Source organism: Eucalyptus grandis, chromosome 2, assembly GCF_016545825.1.
Source record: "Eucalyptus grandis isolate ANBG69807.140 chromosome 2, ASM1654582v1, whole genome shotgun sequence".
Lineage (NCBI taxonomy): Eukaryota > Viridiplantae > Streptophyta > Magnoliopsida > Myrtales > Myrtaceae > Eucalyptus > Eucalyptus grandis.
Genome location: NC_052613.1, coordinates 29,407,575 through 29,431,890, shown reverse-complemented (window position 1 = coordinate 29,431,890; position 24,316 = coordinate 29,407,575). Strand labels below are relative to the sequence as shown.

The window sequence follows — 24,316 nt, the reverse complement described above, 5'->3', positions numbered from 1 at the left end:
CATTTTCACACCTACAACAACCAAAGATATTTACAATTAATTTTTTTTGCCATGAACCAAATCAAAATGCCAGTGTCGAATCCCCCTCTCCTAAATTTAGATCGCCAAGCCCAAATACTTCCACATATCAATTTCAACTCTTGTAAAACCTTTGACGAGAGACTAGCATTAGGATTACATGTATCGCATATTCGCATGTTCACATTCATGGATATGACCTGTATCTACTCATTCATTTCAATTTAAAGCAAAAAAACTATAACTACAAAACAATAGCATAACCGCGTATTTTACTAGATCAACATGAATAGAGTCAATAAACAAATTGAAGAGTTTGATGTATATCGAATTTACATGGCGTTGTCGAACATTTAGATTTCTTTAAATACCTTAAAGAAGCTATACAAACCCATAATGAGTCTCACTATAAAACACAAGTTTTAGTATAATTATTATACAGAGATTGATTTTCTCTGTCGCATAAATGGATTTTATACTATATTAATCCAAAAATTCGCAATGCAGCGAAGCAAAGCAAAGATGATGGAAGACCGACTTGCTTGCGCTCGCCAGCCTTTTCCTTTCGACTTTTTCATTTGAGTAGCTTTTGTCGTTCTTTGCCTTATCTCTTTCTTTGGTTGGGAGAAAAGAATAGGAAAATGCAAGGAAGCAAGCAAAGGTGATAAAAGACTTTTGACTTGCTTTCCCTCACCCCACGCTGGGAAGTAGATTACCTAACAACCATGACTTGAGAGGCGCGTGCATCCCAAGTAATTAACCATCAGGATTAATTTAAATATGAGTATTCATCGCCTCCTCTCCCAACCTATGTGATAAGTAACTTTGAATTAGAAAAGGTAATTTTCTACTTGTCTATTGTTAGTAAATCTCAGATAGTCATTGTTCATTCAACAAAGTAAGTTTAACCATTTACGTAACTAGTGCTTTATATACCAACTTTTAACATAGAAAAAGGTAACACAATTTCATATGGTTAGTAACTCATTAATCTGACTTGTAATATATATACATGATTAGTTTTTCTTGTATACATTGAAGTAACTTTCCCCACGTTTGTGTCGGTAACTTTTCACAAGATTGCAATGAAATTTTTGCAGATGCAAGTGACATCTGGGCTAGAGTTGATGACTTTGCACTAAATTTTGTTTTAGTCCATTCGTGATAAAAACATCAATAATACTTAGATCATTAATTTACTACTCTCCATCCAATCATTTTAGTATATATACATCCAACCAAATGGAAATTTATTTTCCACCTTTTAAATGGAAACAAGTAAAGTTATTATCGAGATTTATATTTAATGAAATCGCTTGTCCTTGAACTTTTATTTGAATGTGTCCATGTCATATCTAATCAAACAATCGATTCAATTACATCCTAAAATATTTGTCTAATGTGCGCCGTGATCTTATCTCTTAATTGATTCTATTCCTGACCTTTTAAAAATGTTCAATATCGTCTCATTTTAGTAATTAGAAGGACAAATCCATACAATGTCACTTTCTAGTCTTTTGCTCATCAAGAACAAATGGTTTGCTATTTGCTTTCTACAAGCTTTAGCTACTAATGTTGATCCGGTTCCTAACACTTCCAACATGTGAGAAATCGCAGTTAAACATTATTTAGTAGGATACATTTTCAATTCCGAGGATGAAGCTTTGGAAATTTACCTAGAGGAACAGTATATTGGCCCATACACTTCTATGCCTTCATCCAACTTATTTTTCTGTATAAAAGCAATAAAGTAATTATACAAAATTTGTATGATTAGCAACTCATTTTATATTAAAAAATGCATCTACCTATTAGTAACTATTAATTTTTCTATGCAATAAATAATTATGTAATAAAAAAAGTAAATTTCTGCCAATTGTTATTAAGTCTTACTATTCATAGTAATTTCTCTAGACTTTGCTATACACATCAACTTATGTTCGTTATCTTATTGGAGTACGTACGATTTTATATGATGGACATATTATATTTGGTGTGAATGTTATGCCACTGTTAAAGTAGATTGTATCAATTGATACCTAAATTTTCGTTAGAAGACTTCCATTCATTTAATAAGGAAATTGAAGATTGAATTCGACGGAGTTTGACCCCTTAACAAAAATGTCAATCTTGCATGGTCATGCATTCGTAATTCTCACTTCGTTTATTCGCATTTAGATATCAAGGACATTTTAATTTTGGGCATGAAGTATTCGCATCGAGCAAAGCATGGCTCCATCTGTGAGTTTTCTTGGGAGTGGCTCAATAGATGGCTCCATATGCAAAAGTATGTGCTGAACTCATTCGAGGTGCCAAAACCGAGTCCGCTTGAGTCCAGCGACTCCAGCCTCCAAGCTGTAATCGAACTCGGCCGAATGGAGGGAAAGGAAGCGCGGCCATTCAAGGGCAGCAGGTGAAGTTACAATTGGCCAATACCATTTTCGAGGCCAATTCCAGTCTGAACATGTAAGATGGAAGGTCTTGTTCAGTTGCTGCACGCGTCCAAATGGAAGAAAAGGCAAAAGAGAATCAAAAGAAGGAAAGGGCCGTGTAGTTTCCATCTTAACGATGGGAGCAATCTCGGCATTCACGGACCGGAATTCACGGGCAAAAAAACAAGAAGAAAATCTTGGCATAGAAAAGCAGAGGATTCTCTGCCAAGTGCAGCGATTTTTCAGCATTTTGACCATTTCCAAAGAGAGCTTGAAAAGGAAAAGGGTGGAGCTTTTTCTGCACGGCCAAGAAAGAGAAACACAGAGAGGGTTTCAATCAACAAAAGAGAGAAGACTAAAAGGAATAAAAGAACAGGGAAGTGGTCGGCAAAAGAAAAGAAAAAAATAAGAACAGAGAGCAAAAGATGCAGTTTCCCGTTTAATTTCTTCCTCGAAGTTCACTTATCCTCTGCATTTTAATTTCTGAGAATTTTACTCCTCACAGTTGAATTTCTCCATCATTTCATTTTAAAGCCCAGCGCACCTTGCACCTGGAAAAAGCCATAAACAAAATCATGTTTAGCACTGTTTTGGAGTTGACAGACTTTTGTTCAAGTTGAAAGTAAAGTGTGAAAACCCATTTTATTTAAAGAAGAGGCGTGTAAAGGTGACCACGTTGGGAATTTCGTAAGAGTCACCGTTGTCAAGGGCCACCCTCTTTAAAGGAAACTCATTTTGTGAAGAATACTCGTACATTTGATGGACAAGGATCACTCTGCATCAAACTGTCATTTCCAAAATACTTGACAAGAATTTCCTGAACAATTAAGTGACCGCATGATATTGTTCATCCTCACTCTTCTTCATAACATTCAACCATCAAATCCAAGTACCTAGTAATACTGTGGAAGAGGAAGATCAGGTTTTCTCATTTCACACCTACAACAACCAAATATATTTACAATTAATTTCTCTTGCTGTGAACCACAATTAAATGCCAGCTCTGAATTTCCCCCTCCTAATTCTAAAAACAAGATATGTTTGACATCAAATCAAACTCTTAAAAGTTGAAAAAGAGGAAAAGCCTGAAGTCAATGTAAAGAAACATCTATTTATCTGACAGGATTATGAGCCGAAAACCTCCTTTCAAATTGATGCCTAATAACTGTTTTATGTCTTTTGGACCATGAATATCTAACAGTAATATTGGATTAAAAAAATTAATTCATAAAACAATGTTACAACTTGTTAGATATATTTGTAATGGACTCATCTGCAAATTACCTAATCATTCACACATGCATTGGATTACATGTGTGTTGTATATGGTCCAATTTTGTCTAGAATCATGAAATTGTGTATCTATTCTACTCTATATTAGTTTAGGTTCTATATAAATGATTGCAACTACTTGTGTAGTGCATTCCGATGATGTACAAAGACCTTCGGTTTATCAGTCTCTCACCAACATAACCATTCAATCGAAACTCGCCATCATCCACTTAGACAGTCTCCGCCATGACCCATTTTCAAAGACTTTGAATCCTAAAATCACGTTGTTGAATCAACCTCAACTACAACTCAACTCCAATATGGACGAAAAGCTCACATGTCGGGATGACACAACTCAGTCCAAATCTTAGCCTTCGTAGCTTGCCACCCTTTGGTGCTTATTTCTCAATGAACCACCCATCAGACAAGTGACCCTCCTCCAAGTTGAACACTAGAAACCAGTTTTGCTGGAATTGATCCCACAGCCAAATGTCTTGTACCAAAGTCGTTCTTCGGTTTTATTAAAAGGGACTAGTATTTTGCATCAACTCCACACATATGATATCTCATGCAAAGAGGAATCGAACTCCTTTGATTTAAACAACACTATACAATTCCGGGCTAAGTTGGATTTTAATCATTAACAAAGCCCAAAAGTTACAAGATTAGTCTCAAAGTTTAATAAATAACAAAGCCCAAAAGTTACGAGATCAGTCTCAAACTATGTCGGAATTCAATCGAGAACATAAATTGAGGATACTGAGATACAACGTCAGAATTCAATCGATGATGAAGCAAGATAAAGATACACATTGGAATCTAATCGACAATGCGAATTCGAGAGTTATATAACTAAGGAAATTTAAAATACAATGTAGGAAAAATAAAGATAACTAAGAGATAACATTTTGTTTTACTTGTATGAGGAGTCTTCTTGTTGGATAGCTAGTGGTATTTATATTGAAAGTGTAGTAACTGCTCCTCGATTATGCTTAGTGGCTGTATTTCTAATGTAAATCTCTAAAAACTTGTGATCGGCATAAGTAGAGCAACTAGGGAGTAGATGGATTTTATGAATAAGGACAAAGATGAAAATTTGGTAAACTTTATTACATGGCCAATCTTGGCTATGTCGATATATATTTAAAGCAACAGACAGCTTTCACATATCAACTTCGACTTTCTTCAAATCCTTGATGAGAGACTATTGTTAACATTACATGTATTGCATATTCGCACGCGCACATTCATGAAAAGTATAATTACAAAACAATAACATTACCACGTATGCTATTTGATAAATATGAGTTATTTAGAATTAATAAACAAGTTGAAGAGTACGATTTATACTGAATTTATGTAACATTATCGGATATCTAGATTTTCTTAAAATATTTAAGAAAACCATGCAGACCCCATATTAAATCCCATAGTTAAACACAAATTCCAGTATAATTATTAAATTATTATCGATTTTCTCCGTAGCATCGGTTACAAACCGTGCAAGGCGGTGGAAGACTTTTGGTTTGCTTTCACTCGTCGGAGCCTTTCTTTTCCACTTCTCTTTCGAGAGGATTTTGTCGGCTTTTCTTTTTCCAGCTAAAAAGCAAGATGATGAAAGACTTTTTGACTTACTTTCTCTCGTCGTTGAGTGGTCCTCGATGATGGGGACACCCTCATTTCATGTGCCCTTCCTTCACGTTCTCCTTTTCTGGGCCCCGCTGGTTGTGTGACGAGGTTTGACTTGGAAGCAGGCATTCGGATCGAACGGCTGAGGATGATTCCATCTGGAGCAGGATGAATTAGAGTGGGCCATCGGGCGATTAAGGCCGGGATCGAGGCATGCTTAGATGCAACTCTCACATTTCGCGATTTATTACCACTAATCCATGACAATGGCACTTTCGTAATAGTATTGTTAAACGTGACTTTCTTCTCTTCTGCACTGCTTTTTCTCTCTCTCTCTTTCTCACTCTGCGCGGAGCTCTCATTCTTTGAATTCTCACGCATTCACGCACTCCCTTGGCCTTTTCAACTCTCTCGCTCTTCGCTCTGCTGGAAAACATGGCGTTTTCCAGCGAACGCCGACCTCTCGACTGCTCTCTCCCTCACGAGCTCACCTGCGAGACTCCCTGCCCCAGCCTCAAGCTCTACTTCCTCATCGGAATCCTCAGCCTCTCTGCGCTCTCCATCGCTCTCCTTATATACCTCTGCGTCCTTCTCAGCCGGACCTCGAAGAAGCGCGAAGTGCCAGCAAAAGGGACGAATTCTCGAGAATCAGATGGACCTTTCTACGAGGTTTTTCTAAGTTTTCATGGACGAGACAACCGTCATGGATTCACCGATTTTCTTTACCGTGGCATGGTTGAGACCGGGATCCTCGTCTTTAGGGATAATGAATCCCTCCATGTCGGTCAAAGAATCGGCGATGAACTTCTACAAGCCATCCAAAACTCCAAGATCTACGTTCCCATATTCTCTGAGAATTATGCGTCGAGTCACTGGTGCCTCCGAGAGCTTGCATATATGGTTGAGTGCACCTCCAAATCTAATGGGAAAAAAGAGATTTTGCCCATTTTCTTGGATGTGGAGCCTGACGATGTCAAGCTCAAAACAGACTTATACCGCAAAGATCTTTCAGCGCACCAGAAAAAGTTCCGTACTGAAGTTGAATCATGGAAAAAGGCTCTCATTGAAGTGGACGAGATAAAGGGATGGAACTGGAGGAAAGATGAAGGGTAAATGTCTAAAACTTTTCAATTATCATTTGTAGATCTCATTTTCCTCTCTATTTAGTTTAATTGCAGTGTTGCGGATGAAAAATTATTATTTCATTCTTTTCATTTTTCTCCTATTTTCTAATTTTATTTCGTTTTTCACCGTGTTTAAGTATGAAAAAGAGTTTTCTTAAAAATTGAGATAAAAATATATCAATCGCATAAAAATCATGTGCACTACACTGCTAACGACAAAGCTAATAGAGAGATAACAGTTTTAACAGAATAAAAGTGCAGGAAATATTGTATAACAGTTGAATGTTTCAGAATAAATGTGTACTACCCGTAATTTAAGGGGATTTTGTGTAGTGTCCTCTTGTATCTTTCATCCTCACTTATATGGCAGTGCGATTTTTTACTTTCGATTTCATAAGCATTGAATAAAAATACAGAAGTATAAGGGCCAGTGGATGTTTAAGGAATTTAGAATGAAATGATTACTTAAAAAGGTGAAAAGCTCTCGGCACTATTGTGGCGATCGCTCCTAGCAGCTCCACCAAGCCGCCGGCCAGCCATCAGCTCTCCGTCAGTCCCTGCCACTTCTTTGTCACCAGCCCGACACCAAGCCACCAGAAGCCGCCGCCGAGCCTTCTGGCCCCCACCCTTTCTTTCTCTCACTCAATGGCGAGTCGGATTCGGCCTCGGGATGTCGGGTCTAAGATCACCAAGCCCACATCCAGCGTCGCCGAGCTTGGGCTACCCCAAATCTAGCGTTAGCGAAGGCCAGCAAAGCCATCCCCAGTGGTCGCAAGGCTGCAACCCACTTGACTTGAAGGAGAGGCAAGGCCGAGATGGGCAGGTGGATGGGGTGCATCAGAAGGCGGCACTCGAATGTGACAGTGATGGCCCGGGGAGGTGAGCAACGTTATCGGCGGCTTGGTAATGGCAGGGGCCGACGGTGGTGATGACTAAATTGGGGTAGTGGAGATAGACTGGGGAAATTTGGATTGTTTTAGCGTCTAGATTTTTTTGCGTAATTTCTGCAAATTGGAAGGATAATTGAGTCACTTAGGGAGTAGTTTTGCAATATAAGGTATATTCTTAGAACGGTTGTTACGTTTTTGCAGGCAAGCAGATCTGACACAATCCATAATTAAAACTGTGTTGGATAAGCTGAAAGTCAGATATAAAAGGATTGTGCCTGAAGATCTAGTTGGAATTGACGATCGTGTGGAAGCTATAATCAAAATGTTGGATTTGAGATCTAGTAGCGTACAATTTCTCGGAATCCACGGAATGGGCGGAATTGGCAAAACAACACTTGCCAATGTCATTTTCAACTGCCTGTCTTCTCACTTTAAAGATTGTTATTTCCTTCCAGATGTCCGAGAGTTGTCACAACGCAATGGACTGCCATATTTGCAAAAATTGTTGCTATCCAAGTTCCTTGGTTCTAGTTCTCATCTTGACAATATTCAACACACGGATGAGGGGATCAACATGATAAAGAGAGTTCTTGGGGATAGAAAAGTTCTCATCGTCTTGGATGACGTGGACGGGAAAGAGCAACTCAAAAGTCTAGCAAAAGAAGGTGATTGGTTCGGTTCTGGTAGTAGGATTATCATAACTACTAGGGACCAAAGGGTCTTAAGGATTGTGGGAGAAGCAACAGGTGAAGGCCATTTAGAAAAGTCTACAAAAGTTTTGACTTACGAAGTACGTGAACTAGAATTTGAAGATGCTCTTAAGCTTTTTCGTAAGCATGCCTTTAGAAGAGACTCTCCACCAGATCATTATGGCTCCCTTTCAAATGAGATTGTCTCCACTTTGGGAATGCTTCCTTTAGCCCTTGAGGTTATAGGTTCATCCCTTAACAATGAACCCAAAGAATTCTGGGAAGCCACGTTGAAGAAGCTAAAAGATGCTCCTCCCGATGAAGTCCAAAGTAAATTGATGATATCTTTTGATAAGTTAAATAATGAACAAAAGCAAGTATTTTTGGATATAGCTTGTTTTTTTTTGTTAATGAGGATAAAACATACCCTCTTCGTATGTGGGATGCCTATGGATACCATCCAGACGTTGCCATTAAGGTCCTCTTGCTCATGTCCTTGATCAAAATTAAAGATGGCAATACTTTTTCGATGCATGATCAAGTGCGAGACCTTGGAAGGGAAATTGTACGTCAGGAGAACAAAGAATCCTGTAAGCGTAGTAGAGTGTGGAATCATGAGGATGGCTTGAACATTGTGAAGCAAAAAAAGGTATAGAAAGGGTATAGCAATTTAATTTCATGTGAATTTTTGTAGATTATTCTTGCAAAAGGAAAATTTAAATGCTATTGGCGCTTGCAGTTGCTTGATTTTGACCATCACACGTGGACTTCTTGGTGTTTCCATTCTCAGGGAAGTAAGAAAATAGAAGCACTGTCAGTTGGATTTGGATTTGATCAGGAAGTCATTATTCTGAAGGATGATCAATTTGCTGATTTACGAAACCTGCGGTTCTTTCGTGGGAGAAGGGTGTCCTTCGTTGGAGATTTCAATAATCTTCTCTCAAATTTAAGATGGTTTTCTAACTGTTATTATTCTTCTACGCTTGAGGCAAAAAACTTTTGTCCAACTAATTTAGTCGTTCTTGACCTTCGATCCAGTGACATTTCAGAAAAAAATATTGATTGGATCAAGGTATGATACGAGTCTCACTCCTTGTATTCATAAATCGTTTCTTTTAATTTTTTTTTCTTTTTAGGTCATTTCTCAATAAATGTTATATCAAATTGTTCTGCAAGCAGCAAGGAAATTAAACGTCCTAGATCTTAAAGGCTGCTATAACTTAAGGAGAACACTAGATTTATCTATGTCGGTGCCTTTGGAGATTTTGAGCTTATATAGTTGTCGAATTTTGGAAAGTATTGATTTGATTAAAGTACGATACAAGTCTCACTTCTTATATACGTAAATCGCTTCTTTTCATTTTTTTTTTTTTTGTAGGCCGTTTCTCAAAAAATATTTTATCGAATTGTTTTGCAGGCGGCAAGGAAACTAAAAGTCCTAGATCTCAGCTATTGCTATAACTTGAGGAGAACACCTGATTTATCTACATTGGTGTCTTTGGAGATTTTGAAATTAATAGATTGTGAACTTTTGGAAAGTATCGATTGGATCGAAGTACGATACGAGTCTCACTCCTTGTATTCATAAATCATTTCTTTTTATATTTTGTTGTAGGTCATTTCTCAATAAATATTATTGTTTTGCAGGCACCAAGGAAACTAAAAGTCCTAGATCTTAGCTACTGCCGTCACTTAAGGAGAACACCTGATTTATCTACATTGGTGTCTTTGGAGATTTTGAGATTAACATATTGTATACTTTTGGAAAGTATCGATTGGATCGAAGTACGATACGAGTCTCACTCCTTGTATTCATAAATCATTTCTTTTTATATTTTTTTGTAGGTCATTTCTCAATAAATATTATTGTTTTGCAGGCACTAAGGAAACTAAAAGTCTTAAATCTCAGCTATTGCTATAACTTAAGGAGATTGCCCGATTTATCTACATTGGTGTCTTTGGAGATTTTGACCTTATGTGGTTGTCGGAACATAAAGAAACTTCCAGAGTCGATTGGGAAATTACAATCATTAATCGAGTTGAATTTGTTAGAAACGAATGTTGATCACCTACCGGATTCATTCAGCAATCTAAAGCAACTGACAACACTTAAGATGAGGGACATTAAGGGAGGGTTGACAAAATTACCTAGTGCGATCTGGATGGTTCAGTTACTGACTTATCATACTAAGTTCATCAGAAGTGAGCTGTACTGTTTGAAAATGCCAGACTCATGGAGCCAAATAATCGGATTACCTACTGTGGCGAGTCTCGTCTCTAATATCCAGAAACTTGAGATAGCCGCACGGGATAGCAGACGGTTTTGGGATCCAACGTGGGACCCCCTTGGTGAGCTGGAGAATGTCATTGCTTTTCTCTATAGACTCGGTTGTACCCAATCTACGCTGGAAAAACGAATATTGGCCTCCCCAAACATGCGGTTCTTCCTCCAGCTCCCGTCTAGTTTAAGAGAGTCATTACTTCGAGAACTGGTGACCTCAACTCAGTGCTATACAGTCAATAGTTGGTGGATGCCGATATTCGTTGGTATATGTGATTCGGAGTTGGAGAAACTCCTTCTGCAGGATTACACGCTTTCAAGACGGATCGAACGGTTTCGGCTGAGAAAGAGGAGATTCTTCTCCAGATACCGTCCGAGGATTCGTCAATGGTGGCATCACCCCACAAAAGCACTTGAGCCGTCGCATATGAATAATCTGCAAGAGGTAGATCTGTTCGAATGCAAGCTACTAGTCGAGATTCGCGGCCTCGAAGAATTGGGATCCCTTTCATCCCTTGCGGTCGCATATTGTAGGTCAATCGAAACGATGCCAGACCTATCGAAATCGAGGAAGCTAAGGGAGCTTCGAGTGGGAAAATGTCCGAAGCTAAGAAGCATGGAAGGTTTGGAACGCTTGGAATCTCTAAAGTGTTTGCGGATTCACGATTGCAGGTCTTTGGAGAGTTTGGTGGACACCTCGAATTTGGATTTAGAATGTTGCCTGATTGTCCGTTGCAAGCGGTTGCCCGACCGTCGCAATTATTGTAAACGTGGCCGGGGTTGCTATTGTGAGATGCTTTTCGAGGGGTTATGGAAATCTGACCCGATGGAAGTCCAGCAAGTATTACAGGGACACCCGGATGTTGCGCCAGTAAGGAATTTAGAACATGGCTTGGTTGTTGTGCTTGGTGTAGCCATTTTGTTTGTTTTGTTGTTGTTCAGTTTTTTTGTTCTATGAAAAAGGCTTTCTCCCGGACAAATATTGGTGATGAAGCTATGGAAGTGAACGAGGCACGCTCATATGATGCCAAAACATTGTCCAATTTTGATCAGCTCTTGAACATAGTACTCAGTTCATTGATTGCTGTCCATGATTTCCATTCTATTCCTCCTTTTGTCTTTGTTATAGATGAGTTTCCACTCAAACGAGTGTGGTCGAACCCTGTTTTTCTCTCGCTTGTTTTGTTTGAAACGGAGAAACTGAACACGGAACGTGAAAATCTCGCAGCGAGAGATGGGGGAAGGGCTAGAGAGATAGAGAGAGAGGGAGAGAGAGGATGGTTGGAGTTTCTCTCAGCTTCTTACAAGAGAGAGAGAGAGAGAGAGAGAGAGAGAGAGAGAGAGAGAGGAGGGGGATTTGTCTGCGTTGCGTGGTGACTGTCTGATAAGGGGGGGCACCGAGTTGTTCGAGGTCAGCGAGGCTGTGGCGGTCGAGTCGCAGACGGTCAAGCACATATACTAACCCTCTTTATTCACAATTGTGGCTGATGTTATATCCCATATGCTCACCAATTCTGTGTAGGAGGGTTGGCTTTGGGGAATTAAGCTTAAAAAGGAGTGCCCTGAGCCCACATTCTCTTTACATATGACTCCCTATTCTTTCTTGTTACTAACCCTGATTGAACTGCAGATGTTCGAAAAAGATTCTTGACTGTATTGCACTGCTCGATCCCCAGGATTATCTTGCAAAATTCCAGTATATGATTCAGTCCTGACATGGGTGCAGAGTTCATAACAGAGGTACGCACCGTCCAGGGAATGAATGGTATTCAGAACCCTGGTAACTATATGGGTCTACCTATTCTATGGGGGTAGATCCAAACATGAAGCTCTTGGCTTTTTTAAGGATAGAGTCTTGACAAAGATGCCTAGCTGAAAATCTAAATTGTTGTCACAAGCTGGTAAGGAGATTAGGTAAAAACAGTGGCTTATGCTGTACAAACTTAGTCCATGTCTTGTTTCAAGTTTCCAAAGAAGTGGCATGAAGAAGTGGATGCAGCTATAGCCAATTTTTGGTTGGGAAAGCTTAACCGAAGCAAAGTTAGAATGAGTCTTTAGTTTATCACAGTTTGACAGAACCCTCCTTGCTAAGCTTGCTTGGAGAATCCAAAGCAACCCCTCAGAATTCTGGGTGCAAATATTTCAAGCGCTCCACCCTTTGTAGCTTCATGGAAATTAGAAGAGGTGGCAGAATGTCTTGGGGATAGAGTAGAGTTTTGGAAGGAGAGATCTAATTAAGGAAGGCATGTTATAATAAATTGCTAATGGGAAATCAGTCAAAGTTGGGGAGGATAGGTTGGTGAAGGAGAGTTCAGACTTGATGCTGCATCCTTCAATCTGACTCAGGTGATAAAGGAATTAAGAATGGAGTCTCTAATTGATGCAGATACTAAGACTTGGAACTTAAACCCCATTAAAGACAGCATGTGGTAGGAGAAGCAGTGACTGGTGTTGAGAAATCACATAAGGTTGAGAAGTTCAGATGACCAAATGATTGGGCCCTGGAACAGGATTGGTTGTTCTTCAGTAAAGTCTCTACCACTTTACCATGCAGAAAAGAAAGAAACATCTACTAAAGCCTAGATCCTCAAGCTCTCATACTATTGATGTTATAAATTGGAAGTTAGCACAGGGAGTTGACTCTCCTCAAGACAAGACACTTCCTCTAGCAACTTTGCTTGAATGTTGTGCCTGCTGCTGCTACATGTGCAAAGGAAAAAAATATAGTTTCTCCTGGCGATGGTGCCCTTTGTGCCAACAAACTTTCATCTGACTAATTTAGTCGTTCTTGACCTTTCAGATAGCGATGTTTCAGAGAAATGGATTGGCTGGAATCAAATCATAATATAGTACGAATCTTACTCCTTGCATACATGTATCATTACTTGTCGTTTTTTTTTTCCTGCAAATAATTTCTTAGTATATATTTTGTTTTGCAGGTGGCAAGTAAACTAGAAGTACTAGATCTCAACAATTGCGAATACTTAATGAGAACACCTTATTTATCTATGTCAGCGTCCTTGGAGAGATTGAATCTTGAAGGTTTTCACAACTTAATTGAAATTGACCCATCCATTGGTAAATTAAAGCTCCTAACTGCTTTGAACCTGAAGGGATGTGACTCTTTTGAAGAGTTACCTGAAGAGATAGGATATCTACAAGCTTTAACATAGATTTTCATGCCTAATACACTACATGAACTTTCGAAGAGATTTGGTAATTTGTGGTCACTGTTGACCTTTGATGTATCACATAAGCAGATTAGCAAACTGCCATACTCGATCGGAGAGCTAGTGAAACTTAGGCGGTTGGATTTATCAGGGTGTACAAAGATAGAGGAACTTCCAGACTCAAGTTTGGAAATTACAATCCTTAGTTGAGTTGGATTTGTCATTGATAATATTTGTGGACCTTAAAAAGACTTAAAGATTGACAAGTTTCCTCTGTTATGTGCAGTGAACAAGAAGCACCACCCTCCATTTTTTAGCAATGAAGAATGGTGTTTCGATAAAATAGCCAAAGACGGCACTCTACGCAAGCACATGACTTTGAGAGGAATCAACACTGTTGCAGAAAAAAGAATAAGGGAAGCACAAGCAGTTTGCAACTGCATTTTGTTACCAAATTACTGGCAACCATCTTCACTAGCAGTCAGATAAGCACCGGGGATGGTGCTCCTCTGAGGATCGAACTAGTAGATGGCAGGACCAATGAGAGGGTTATGAGTGGCCCTCTATCTTCCGTAAAGCTCAAAATTGTCATCCTTGATGGCGATTTTGGGTCAGACGAGGGAGAGGATTGGACCGAGAAGGAATTCAATTACAATATCATTTGTGAAAGGGAAGGGAAAAGGCCATTGATAACCGGGTTGGTGACTGTGATCTTGCAAGGGGAAATTGGTTGCCTTCGTAATTTAATCATCACTGACAGCTCGAGCTGGATGAGAAGTCAAGAAATGAGCTCGAGCTGTTCAAAAGGTTTCTGCAGAAATAAGAATAAGTGAGGTGAGAAGTGAAACTTTCATTGTTAAATATCATCGAGGAGGGTGTAAGTTTGCAATGCCTATCATTTTACAATAACAATTTAATTCCAATCATCAACTCTGTATGTGGACCATAGAAAGACTGACTGACAAGTTTTCTCTGTTATGCGCAGTGAACAAGAAGCACTATCCACAATCACTGAGCGACGAAGTATGGCATTTGCAGAAAATAGCCAAAGACAGCGCTCTGCACAAGTGCATGACTTCGAGAGGAATCAACACTGTTTCCTCCAGCTGTACGAAGTGGATGCGCCTTTCTAAGAAACAAAGTGACTCTTACTCTTCGAGCACTACTAATTTCCCTTTTTTCCAGTTCACGTTATTCTAAGCATTGTTCAATATCAAATCGTGCTACTTCTTTTGTGTGCGATGTTATTTCAGGTACTTGGAAATGGGATCACCAAGCGGACATGGGATATGATCGTCAGACACGCCAGCTCCTGTGTGGTCAATGATGACAACATGTATTTCTACCAAGCTTTGAACAAGGCCAGTATAGTGTTCAATTCAGTCATGAAAGTTGCTCAAGCAGCACTCGATGGCCAAATTTACCAGTCGGTAGACATATTGGCCCACTCTCAGAAGGTACATGAATCATAACCCGAAACATCTCTATCTAGTAGCTGAGTGTGAATCTATCTGGACCTATAGAAAGGGCCTGTATTTATCGGATTAGTCTGCTTCCATGGCAGAATATATACCGCAAGCACTTCTCTTAAAAAAGTACCTGTTTGATTTTGGACTTGATTGAACCTGCTGCTCGGTTGACAGATTTTGTTGCAGAACTTGAAATGGCTAGCTTACAATAACAACAATCAATGGTGGCGCTCGATGCCCTGCCCAGCGTCTCTCTTCTGAGAGCCCCAACTAATTTTCCTACAGAGCCGTCAATTGGCCTGAGCCTGCCTCTTCATCATCTATTTTACACAGAGCTAAACCAAGGTATTGTGGTATTACATCACTTCCATCTATCTTTTCCTTTTTGGCCTCCTTAATCTTTCACAATTCAGTGTTCCCATTTCTTTATTGGCACATCCACCTTTTTGCACGTCTATGGTAGCTGAAACTGAAATGCATCATTATTCAGATAGACCAGAAGTGACTCCTGAATTTAGTTACTCACTGGTTTCAGCATCGTGCTGCTACAATGTCACAGAGATCAGGCAATTAGGTTGTCTGGGGCCACAGTCATATCACTGCAAAAATCTTTGATCCGACTGTAATTCAACGGCTTGGCAAGGGAGGACTTTTTGTCCAGTTTGAGTGCTGGCGAAAGCAGTCATCTTCCCGGTTACACACGATCGTTTGCGCCGAACATCCATTTGTCTCCTGACGAGCTTTTCCAAGTGCCATCTTCAATCCCTGGCAATTTAATGTGGCACCGGAGCATACTTCCATCATTGAGTCGAGCAGCAGGGCAGATTTTGGGATCTGCCCATCTTGCACGGGTTATGGAGTCCATAATTCTAGGATTGCAAGACCCAAGGTGGCATGGTACAAGATTCGTGATGTGATGAAGTGGGGATTGGTTTGGCGCGTTGTGGCTGCAAAGAGAAGAGCAATGTTCAATTGTGCAAGTTATCCAGCTGTATAAATGGAGAGTCCCATCCCCCAAAAGAGTTTTCGGTGCTTCAGGAGCGCGAAGCTCTGGCCCACACAAGCCAGTCATCACATGCGAAGTATAAAAAAGAAGGAAATTCATGATACTTGATGCGAGGAGAATGTCTTGGGGGTATGAGAATGTCTAGTTCTAGGGGTAAGCTGCCCAGGATGCATCAGCAACTTATATTATGCATGATCACTGCGATTTTCTCTATTGTTTTTTTGTTGATTGTCCTTTCATATTTGAATGAAGTTGTGCACCATCAAGATGGGGCTGCCGATTGGACATGTCTTCTCCCTATGGGTCACGCAAGCTGATCTTAGGAAGTACCTCAATACAGGGGTTCTTCCTCAAGAATTGTAAGGCTTTTGCTCTCTTCTTCAAGAATTGTTTGGCATTCTCTTTGTCCCAAATACATCATCCCTTGATTTGTCAGTTTACTGTTCTGATATGCTTAGTAGACTTTTCTTTGCTTTACAAAATTTGTGAGTATATTACTTAGTTTGCGAGATCCAAAGTTTCTCCTGTCAGCTTTGCTCTTTTTGATCTGAAATATTATATGGTAACCATTAGTCACAAAGCCCACAATCTTGACGGTATATAGAAAAGGTTCTTCTATCGCCAATGTGGGACCTTGTTTTCCACGTAACATTCCACCGAGTTCCTGTAGGCTTGGATCTAAGACCGCTTCGAGACTATTCCAGAGAATATTTCTGGGCGAGAAAAGAGATGAATTTTTCTCTTTCTAAATTGTGCAGTTTTGCTTTCATCTGCGAAAAATTGAAATGGAAACAATTCATCTTCATCATTGAAAATATGCAAGACGTGCAAAGTTTCCCATTTGATCAATGAAAAGTGCTTATTTGATTGTGATAGTGAGTTCTAACGGAAGAAATAGGAAGAGAACCAAAAAGGTATCCTTGGGCAAAAAGTAAGATCCGAATACGAACTCGTATAGAAAAGAGCATATCGGCAATCTAGGACGTTACACATGATGTACCACGTACCTAAAATTGTCGATGGTGTTAAGCATGTTTTAGTTCCTAAATCTGTCATAGATAACAGCACTGAAAAATGGAATTCTTCTCTTGTAGGGCAAGGTCTTGGCAAGAAAGAGTATTGGATTTATTTCTGCTACGGTGAATATGCTGTGGGGACAAGAGGAGATTGAGATCGGAATGTTCCTTATGAACTTTTCCTCTTCCAGAACATTGCGCACTATCTTCTTGTGCTAAGAAAATGGAAGCTTGAACTGCAAAGTTAGGAGGTCTATGATGTGAAAACTGTTGTCTAGGCTAAGCTACAGAGCGTTCCTCTGTATCTTCTGACATTGGAGGGAGGTCTTGACGGCTTTTTCAAGGGTGAGAAAGGACTAAGGCAGGTCGATCCTTTCTTGCATTTTTTGTTATGGTGATGGAGGTTTTTCCAGAACTGTTCAATAATTCTGCATGTCATGGCAAATTAAAATACCGTTCTCAGTGCTCTAAGGGGAAACTTGCTGACGATTTGATGATATTTTCCAAAGGGGATATGGATTCTTGAATGAAACTATTGGCCTTGCTTCAGAGACTTAAGCACACGTCAGGTCTTAGTATTAGTCCCCTTAAGACGGAGATATATATATATGTAGCTGGTATTAAGCGGCAGCTAGTGGATGATATACATCTCTTGGTGGCTTTAAAAAGGGCCAATTGCCAGTTAGTACCTTGGCCTTCCTCTGATTTTGGGAACGTGAGTGATGACAGTGTAAAACTTTGCTGGACAAGATTACTCTTCGAATGAGGTCTTGGACAATTAGGCATCTCTGTCTCGCTGAAAGATTGCAACTCATTAAGGAAGTAGCAGCTTGGTGAATTTTTTGGAGTCAAATTTTTTTGTTGCCAAAAAAGTTATCAATATGATGGAAAGCAAGTGTAACCCTTTTGGAAGGGAGAATCTAAAAACGCTCGAGGTTCAAAAGTTGCTTGGATGATGCATGTCACCCCAGGTTTAAGGGTGGTTCAGGATTGAGGAAACTAGGGCCTTGAAATCTTGCTTGTCTATTGAAGAACTCAAGGAGATTTTGTTGCAGGTTGGATCCATTCGGGTGGCCTGGCTTAGCCGTTTCTTGCTTAAAGGGCAGTCTATTTGGGCAGTGAATCTAACTGGCGAGAGCAGCTATGCTCGGAGAAAGTCTACTTGAAGCAATGTAAATTAGTATATAATATATAGTTTCATTTAAAATTAATATTTGAAAATTTGATGGAGAAACGCGAACTCAATTGTAATTTGCATTACAAAGCATGGCTTACGTTGTCACTTTTCTTCTTGTCCCATATAAAACTCGACCTCACTTACAACGTGGTTTTGAGAAGACTTTTTGAGATTTACTACTTGTCATGTCTTACACACAATGGATGATGAGATTGGAAAAATGCAGAGTCAAGATTTTCAAATTATGATATGGGAAATCTATTCTTAACTTTTCATCACCAATATATGAAGATTACCAGAAGCCCACCGAACTAGATCTTTGCTAGAAATGCATTTCCTCATAGGGCGCGAATGATAATAGTTTTGTTTCTCTATTTTTCTGTTCTCGAGAATAGGTTTGGAATAGAAATCCGTTTGGTGATGTAATTTCATTTTTTTTATTTTCAGAACAAATTTTGCACCTAGAAATAGGTTTGGAAGAAAAATGAGAAGTATAAATTTTCTAATTTTCTTTTCTAGAACAAAAACAGAAATAAAAACTTTTAAGGTGCGTTTGGTAATCATTCTGTTCCGGGGAATAATTTTTTAACATAAATAGTTTTTTTTTTGTTTTTATTTGTGGAATAATTTCTCGAGTATAAGAACGCGCTTGGTAATTGCAAAAAATTATATTCCAGAATATAAATACGTTTGATAAACTTGTATAATTTTGTTATTTCTTTTTAATTTTTAATATTTTTCCTTTTTTCTTCTTTTTTTCCTTCTTTATTCTTTGTGACCGGTGGCCGGCGGTCGGCGACCAGCGAGGTCCGACGAGCTTGCCGAAGCTTCACCAGCCACTTTGCGAGGGCCGGCGAGCTCGCCGGAGCTCGCCAAGCCACCGCAAGGCTCGGCCCTCACTAGATATGGGCCTCGCCGGTGGCCTCAATGGCCAGGTGAGCCTCGCCAAGCCACCGGCGAGGCTCAAGCTCGCCCAAGTGACGCAAGGTCGGCCTCGCCTTGGAGCTTGCCCAGCCAAGGCGAGGCCGAGCTCGCCCAACCACCGGCGAGGCTCGGCCTCGCCAAGCCAACGTTGGGTGGCATCGCTTGCCAGTGGCCTGGCAACTCTCTGGCGAGGTTGCTGGCCCTCTACGGCTAGTCGCTGACCATGGTCGAGGCCGGCGACCGGCCAAAAGGAAGAAGAAGGAAAGAAAAAAGAAGAGAGAAAATTTGTTTCTCAAAATTGTTCCTGAGATTGATCTTGGGAACAAGAAGTTACTCTTTTCTACTCCTTGTTTCTGTTCCAAATTTGTTCTTGGGAACAAAAGTTTTACCAAGCATGTTTCTATTCTATTTTTGTTCCCCGGAACAAAAGAACAGAAATTTTTGTTCCGGGGAACAAAAACACTTTTACATCACTCATCCTTGTCGCTACCTCCACCGGCCGTCGCCGCCCTCCACTGGTCACCTGCCCTTCGCCAGCTATTGGTCATCGCCCTCCACTCGCTACCCACTTGCCAGCCACCAATCACCACCTTTCATCGGCTGCCACCAAGAAATTTTAAGACCTATCAAACAAATTTCTATTTCGAGAATGTAAATTATGTATTGTTATCAAATGCATGTTTTTGTTCATCAACTCATCCAATGAATAGAAATAGAAAAATCTATTTCTTACAAGAAAATATTATCGGGAACAAAATGATTATCGTTTGCACCCTTATTGAACTTGAATTTAACCGGAACAAATCATAATGCAGCGGAATCTGAATGGGTTCCATAGGTAAGTTAAAAGACAAAAAAGAAAAAGAAAAAATGTTGAAAGGTCAACGTCCCCAAGACATGTCAGTGGGAGCTTAGGCAAAGAATTTTCGCGGAGCAAACCTGAAATGCAGTTGATCACTTCGTCTCAATTGCTCTCAGCTCACCTGTGACATGGCCGTTGGACGATGACCACACACGTTCCACGTTCCTTTTTTACGAATACTTTACAGAGGATCAACATCCAATAGATCATCAGCGTAATCTAGAGGAGAGTTTCCCATATCAAAAGAACGAAACCGCCTTTTCTTGAAAACGTCGTCCGCCCCTCTTCTCCATTCCCATCACGATCTACATCGTACACCGCTGAAAATTAGTCCACAAAATGCATGAGAAATTGCATGGCAAATATTTCGCAAAGATAAAATCGGCATTGAAACCGGAAAAAGGAGCCAAATGCCAATGTTCCCACAAATATGAGAGCTCACCATTAGGGATGGGCATAGGGGCGAGTCCAATCCCCAGCCGGCGAACTAGGAACCTGCACCGTCCCTGTCCCGTTCCCCACGTGTGGTAGGGTGTTTCGCGCGGTTCCGTTGAAAGGGCAGCAGAGGGTATGATAGAGAGAGACAGTGTATTAACACTTTGCCAAAATTTTTGCCTTGATTCCCACTAGTATCCGTGTATTAAAATAGAGCGGGAGGTACACTCAAGTCAACGCTTAGCGAGCCATACCAACATTGTCCATAACATTGTCCGTAGCGAGCCAAACCAACAAGAACCGACGCCCAGAGCTTAATGGATAATTAGCGAAGACACTCAAGTCAACGCTCTAAAGTCAAACCTGAAACTGAATACACCGCCAAAAACTAAAGGGCCGTTTGAGGAACTAAAGAATCGACTACTCAGGATGAGTTTGAAGAGAGTAGCCTGGTCAACTTCGACAAGCTCAGCGACCCAGGCCTTTGAGGACGTCCTCGATGGTGCCATCTTCGGACTTGGCAAACTCGGCGTGCTTCTTGCAGTACTCAATTGACATTGAAGTACGATCGCAATCTGAGGAACCATGGTCACCACTGCGAATGCACACCAATGGGAGAGGCGAGGACACAAATGCAGTCGATGAGGAAGATCACCCTTGGGAGCTCCGACGGTGATCCGTTCGAGGTCAACGAGGCTGTGGCCGACGAGTCACAGACGATCAAGCACATATACTCACCCTCATTATGCACAATTGTGGCTGATGTTTTATCCCATGTACTCAACAATGCTCTGTAGGAGTGTTAGCGTCGGGGAATTAAGCTTAAAAAGGAGAGCCCTGAGCCCACCTTCTCTTTACATATGGCTTCCTATTCTTTGTTGTTGCTGACCCTGTTTGAACTGCGGATGTTCCCAAAAGATTGTTGACTGTATTGCACTCTTGTCCGCAGGATTATCTTGCAAAAGTCCTGTATATGCTTCAGTCCTAACACGGGTGCAAAGTTGAGAACAGAGGTAAGCACAGTCCAGGGAATCAACGTTATTCAGAACCCTGGTAACTATTTGGGTCTTCCTATTCTATGGGGTAGATCTAAACGTGAAGCTCTTGGCTTTGTGAAGGAAAGAGCCCTGAAAAGAATGCCGAGCTGGAAAACTAAATCGGTCTCACAAGCTAGTAGAATAGGTAGTACAACCAAAAGTAATGCAATGAAATAAAATATAAATCATGGTATAAATACATGTTGTATCAGAAACAAAAAGTTATGAATATTCAGAACTCATTTTATGAACTCATTTAGCTAGTACAACAAAAAGTTGGAATATGTGACCATGTGTTGTATCAGAACTCATTTTATGAATATTCCGGGTTCATAATGAAATAAACTATAAATCATGGTATAAATACAAGAAGTTATTCAATATATCATAATAAGATTGTTAAACAAAGTTATCTTCTCATCACTCCCTAATATTTCTTGATTTCTTTTACTTTCTTTTATTCAAAAGCGAGTTTGCTTCCCTAAAAAAGAAAGGCAAGAGTTCAAGATTCCATTATGATCAAATCAGAGATTTAAAAACAAAACTACTGAAGATTAATATTTTTATAATCAAACGGAAGTGATATTACTTGTAAGGAAGATGAACTCTGTCTAATTAGCTTTTCTTTTCCCTTTTTACATTCACCAACCGGTGAAGATGATATGCTTGGCTCTCCTTAAGCTTCCTGTGATTCCAGGGCTGACACCTAAGCTTCAATTACAATAATAACTCATCCAATCTTAAGAGGAGAGCTATCATCCAATTCATTCTTAATTCAAGGTCATCTCTAAGCGCTCTTTTGCTTTTTATCATGCCTTATGTTGAAATCCACAAGGAACCATACTAGATTTATCTTCCTCAAGCGGTGGAAATTACAATTATAAATAATCAGGATTGGAATCGACTATCAAAATCAAAACGTGTTGCTTTTTAAGATGTGCTAATCGTTGTGATTGCCATGAGCAAAGGCTTAATGTTAACAATTTCCAATCAAAATAAATCGGATGAACTCAATTAATAAAAAGTTAATAGATTCTAGACTTTTTGAATGATTTTCCCCTAGTAAATCCACCATACTATCAAATTCGAAATTAAACAGACCAAATTACAACGCAACCAATCTGACTGGGTTCCGATAGGCAAAGAGAAAAGACAATCCAGATTGGTCCAAAAAATCTAAATTATGATGTCACCACGTTGATCGGCTCAAAAGGTCAACGTCCTCAAGGCACGTCGGGGGGAACTTATCCAACAAAATTTCCAAGCAAGAAAGAAGAAAAACAAAGGAAAAAGAAAACCAAGTCAGCTTCTGAATGATTATTCTTTTCTTGCTCAGTCTTCAAAATTTAAAACAAAAGAGCCCACTGTCTTCAGAAATGAAAACCATCAAACTCAATCTGCTCTAAAGAACACAAGGCTAATAGATTCTGATTCTCACCAGCACACAACAAAACAACATCTCTCTCTCTCTCTCTCTCCCCTATAAATTACCCTCTTCACCACATCTTACCTTGAATCCAACAAGCCATCGAACTCTTCAGTTTGTCCATAAATCGTACCAAGAAAGGACAGAACATCTGAGAGAGGGGGATGGCTGAAACGGTAGCGAGAGAGAGGAAGATACTGGTGGCGGTGGACGAGAGCGAGGAGAGCATGCACGCCTCGTCGTGTTGTCTCAAGAACGTCGTCTCCGAGAACTCCAAGGACACCCTCGTCCTCCTCTACGCAAAGCCCCTTCGTTCTGCCTACACAGCCCTCGACGGCACAGGTAAAAAACTAAACGTCAACATGTTCTTCTTCTTCTTCTCTGATGACCATCTCCTGCGATTATAGAGTGGTTTTCACGTTTTCTTTTTCCATTTCGTTCTTTGTTCAGGGTACTTGTTTTCCTCGGACATAGTGGCCACCATGGAGAGGCACAACAATGAGATGGCCGACCGTGTTATGGCCAAGGCTAAGAAGATCTGCCATGATTTTGGTGAGGTGAGTTATTGTTGAGGCATAAATTTCCAAGTTTCGATAAGTGAAAATGTCTTAAGGATCAATGGGATTGCGTGCCCCGGGTGTGGTTGCTATTGTTGGTGGATAGGTCGCGGTGGAGACGAGAGTGGAGAATGGGGATGCAAGAGATGTAATCTGCAGCGTGGCGCAGAAGTTGGTGCCTGATGTTTTGGTGATGGGGAGCCATGGTTACGGTCTTATAAAAAGGTACTTCATTTTGTTTAATCACTCAAAACTCCGTACATCGGCTCTAATAATCAATCACCTAAGAGGGAAGACATGTATTATGTAGCCTTAGCTTAAGATAATGTTAACATTGAAAGTATGGGTAATTGGTTTTATGATGGACATGGGATAGGTAGTACATTAAGAATTTAGAACCTACCATATCAATTTTCCATAACAAGGCCAAATTTGAAGTACCGTAACTATTGTTTGAAAAAACGTGTCATGTGAACTATTTGTGGAATATTGATTAAGGCGTGATGGATTTCCTGAACTTCTGAGTTCAAAATCTATCTCTAGCGGATATATATTATTTCTTGCTTATCCTAGTTGAAGGTTGTCCTTACCTACATGTGGGCGATCTTAAAGTCTCTTAGACTGATTCGATATTCAATGATTTATTCGAATTAGTAGAATGAGGGATTTACTCTTAATTGAAATCCTTCCTTTGTTTTTTGTGGGTAGATTGTGGCATCTGTGTCAATACTTAATTGTAATTTGGTGAAACGTCACAGGGCCTTTCTGGGGAGCGTGAGCTATCACTGCGCTCAGAACGTCAAGTGTCTCGTGCTGGTAGTGAAGAGGCCCAAAACCAGCAGGAACAACTGAAACTCGATCTATACTTCCTGTGTTGTGTCCTAGTCCTAGGTTGTCTTCTA

The 24,316-nt window shown here is 40.1% G+C and overlaps 3 protein-coding genes across 23 annotated transcripts in view; all 3 read left to right on the top strand.

The window, feature by feature from the left end:
* Positions 1-5,646: 5,646 nt before the first annotated feature.
* LOC104428266 (TMV resistance protein N-like) lies at positions 5,647-9,645 on the top strand. Its single transcript, XM_039306646.1, has 4 exons — positions 5,647-6,460; positions 7,567-8,703; positions 8,845-9,126; positions 9,472-9,645. The coding sequence occupies exons 1-2, from the start codon at positions 5,787-5,789 to the stop codon at positions 8,552-8,554; spliced, it is 1,662 nt and encodes a 553-aa protein (XP_039162580.1). The 5' UTR covers positions 5,647-5,786; the 3' UTR covers positions 8,555-8,703; positions 8,845-9,126; positions 9,472-9,645.
* A 396-nt stretch (positions 9,646-10,041) lies between these two features.
* The window catches only part of LOC104428262, a 52,494-nt gene continuing 38,219 nt past the window's right edge, over positions 10,042-24,316 (top strand). For 3 of the 21 annotated variants that reach the window (XM_039306659.1, XM_039306658.1, XM_039306653.1), the window contains exons 1-8: positions 10,042-11,206; positions 12,012-12,075; positions 13,136-13,184; positions 13,275-13,710; positions 13,792-14,339; positions 14,491-14,962; positions 15,149-15,319; positions 15,510-16,133. In XM_039306659.1, the coding sequence (XP_039162593.1) occupies positions 10,169-11,206; positions 12,012-12,050 (1,077 nt within the window). In that variant the 5' untranslated portion in view covers positions 10,042-10,168 and the 3' untranslated portion in view covers positions 12,051-12,075; positions 13,136-13,184; positions 13,275-13,710; ... (2 more) ...; positions 15,149-15,319; positions 15,510-16,133. Of the gene's footprint in view, positions 11,441-11,965; positions 13,049-13,135; positions 13,185-13,274; positions 13,711-13,791; positions 14,340-14,490; positions 14,963-15,148; positions 15,328-15,464; positions 16,492-17,074; positions 18,336-24,316 lie in introns of those variants that run through there. The other 18 variants (XM_039306657.1, XM_039306649.1, XM_039306652.1 and 15 more) reach the window with 18 other exon arrangements.
* On the top strand, positions 23,015-24,310 carry LOC104430073 (universal stress protein A-like protein). The gene is made up of 4 exons (XM_039306673.1): positions 23,015-23,199; positions 23,308-23,414; positions 23,521-23,639; positions 24,173-24,310. The coding sequence occupies exons 1-4, from the start codon at positions 23,022-23,024 to the stop codon at positions 24,264-24,266; spliced, it is 498 nt and encodes a 165-aa protein (XP_039162607.1). The 5' UTR covers positions 23,015-23,021; the 3' UTR covers positions 24,267-24,310.

Bases quoted from the DNA above. Each gene is read 5' to 3' on its own strand.
- LOC104428266 (XM_039306646.1), top strand. From the start codon at position 5,787: ATGGCGTTTTCCAGCGAACGCCGACCTCTCGACTGCTCTCTCCCTCAC. The intron at 6,461-7,566 runs GTAAATGTCTAA...ACGTTTTTGCAG, and splicing joins AACTGGAGGAAAGATGAAGG to GCAAGCAGATCTGACACAAT.
- LOC104430073 (XM_039306673.1), top strand. From the start codon at position 23,022: ATGGCTGAAACGGTAGCGAGAGAGAGGAAGATACTGGTGGCGGTGGAC. The intron at 23,200-23,307 runs GTAAAAAACTAA...TTCTTTGTTCAG, and splicing joins CACAGCCCTCGACGGCACAG to GGTACTTGTTTTCCTCGGAC. The intron at 23,415-23,520 runs GTGAGTTATTGT...GTTGGTGGATAG, and splicing joins TCTGCCATGATTTTGGTGAG to GTCGCGGTGGAGACGAGAGT.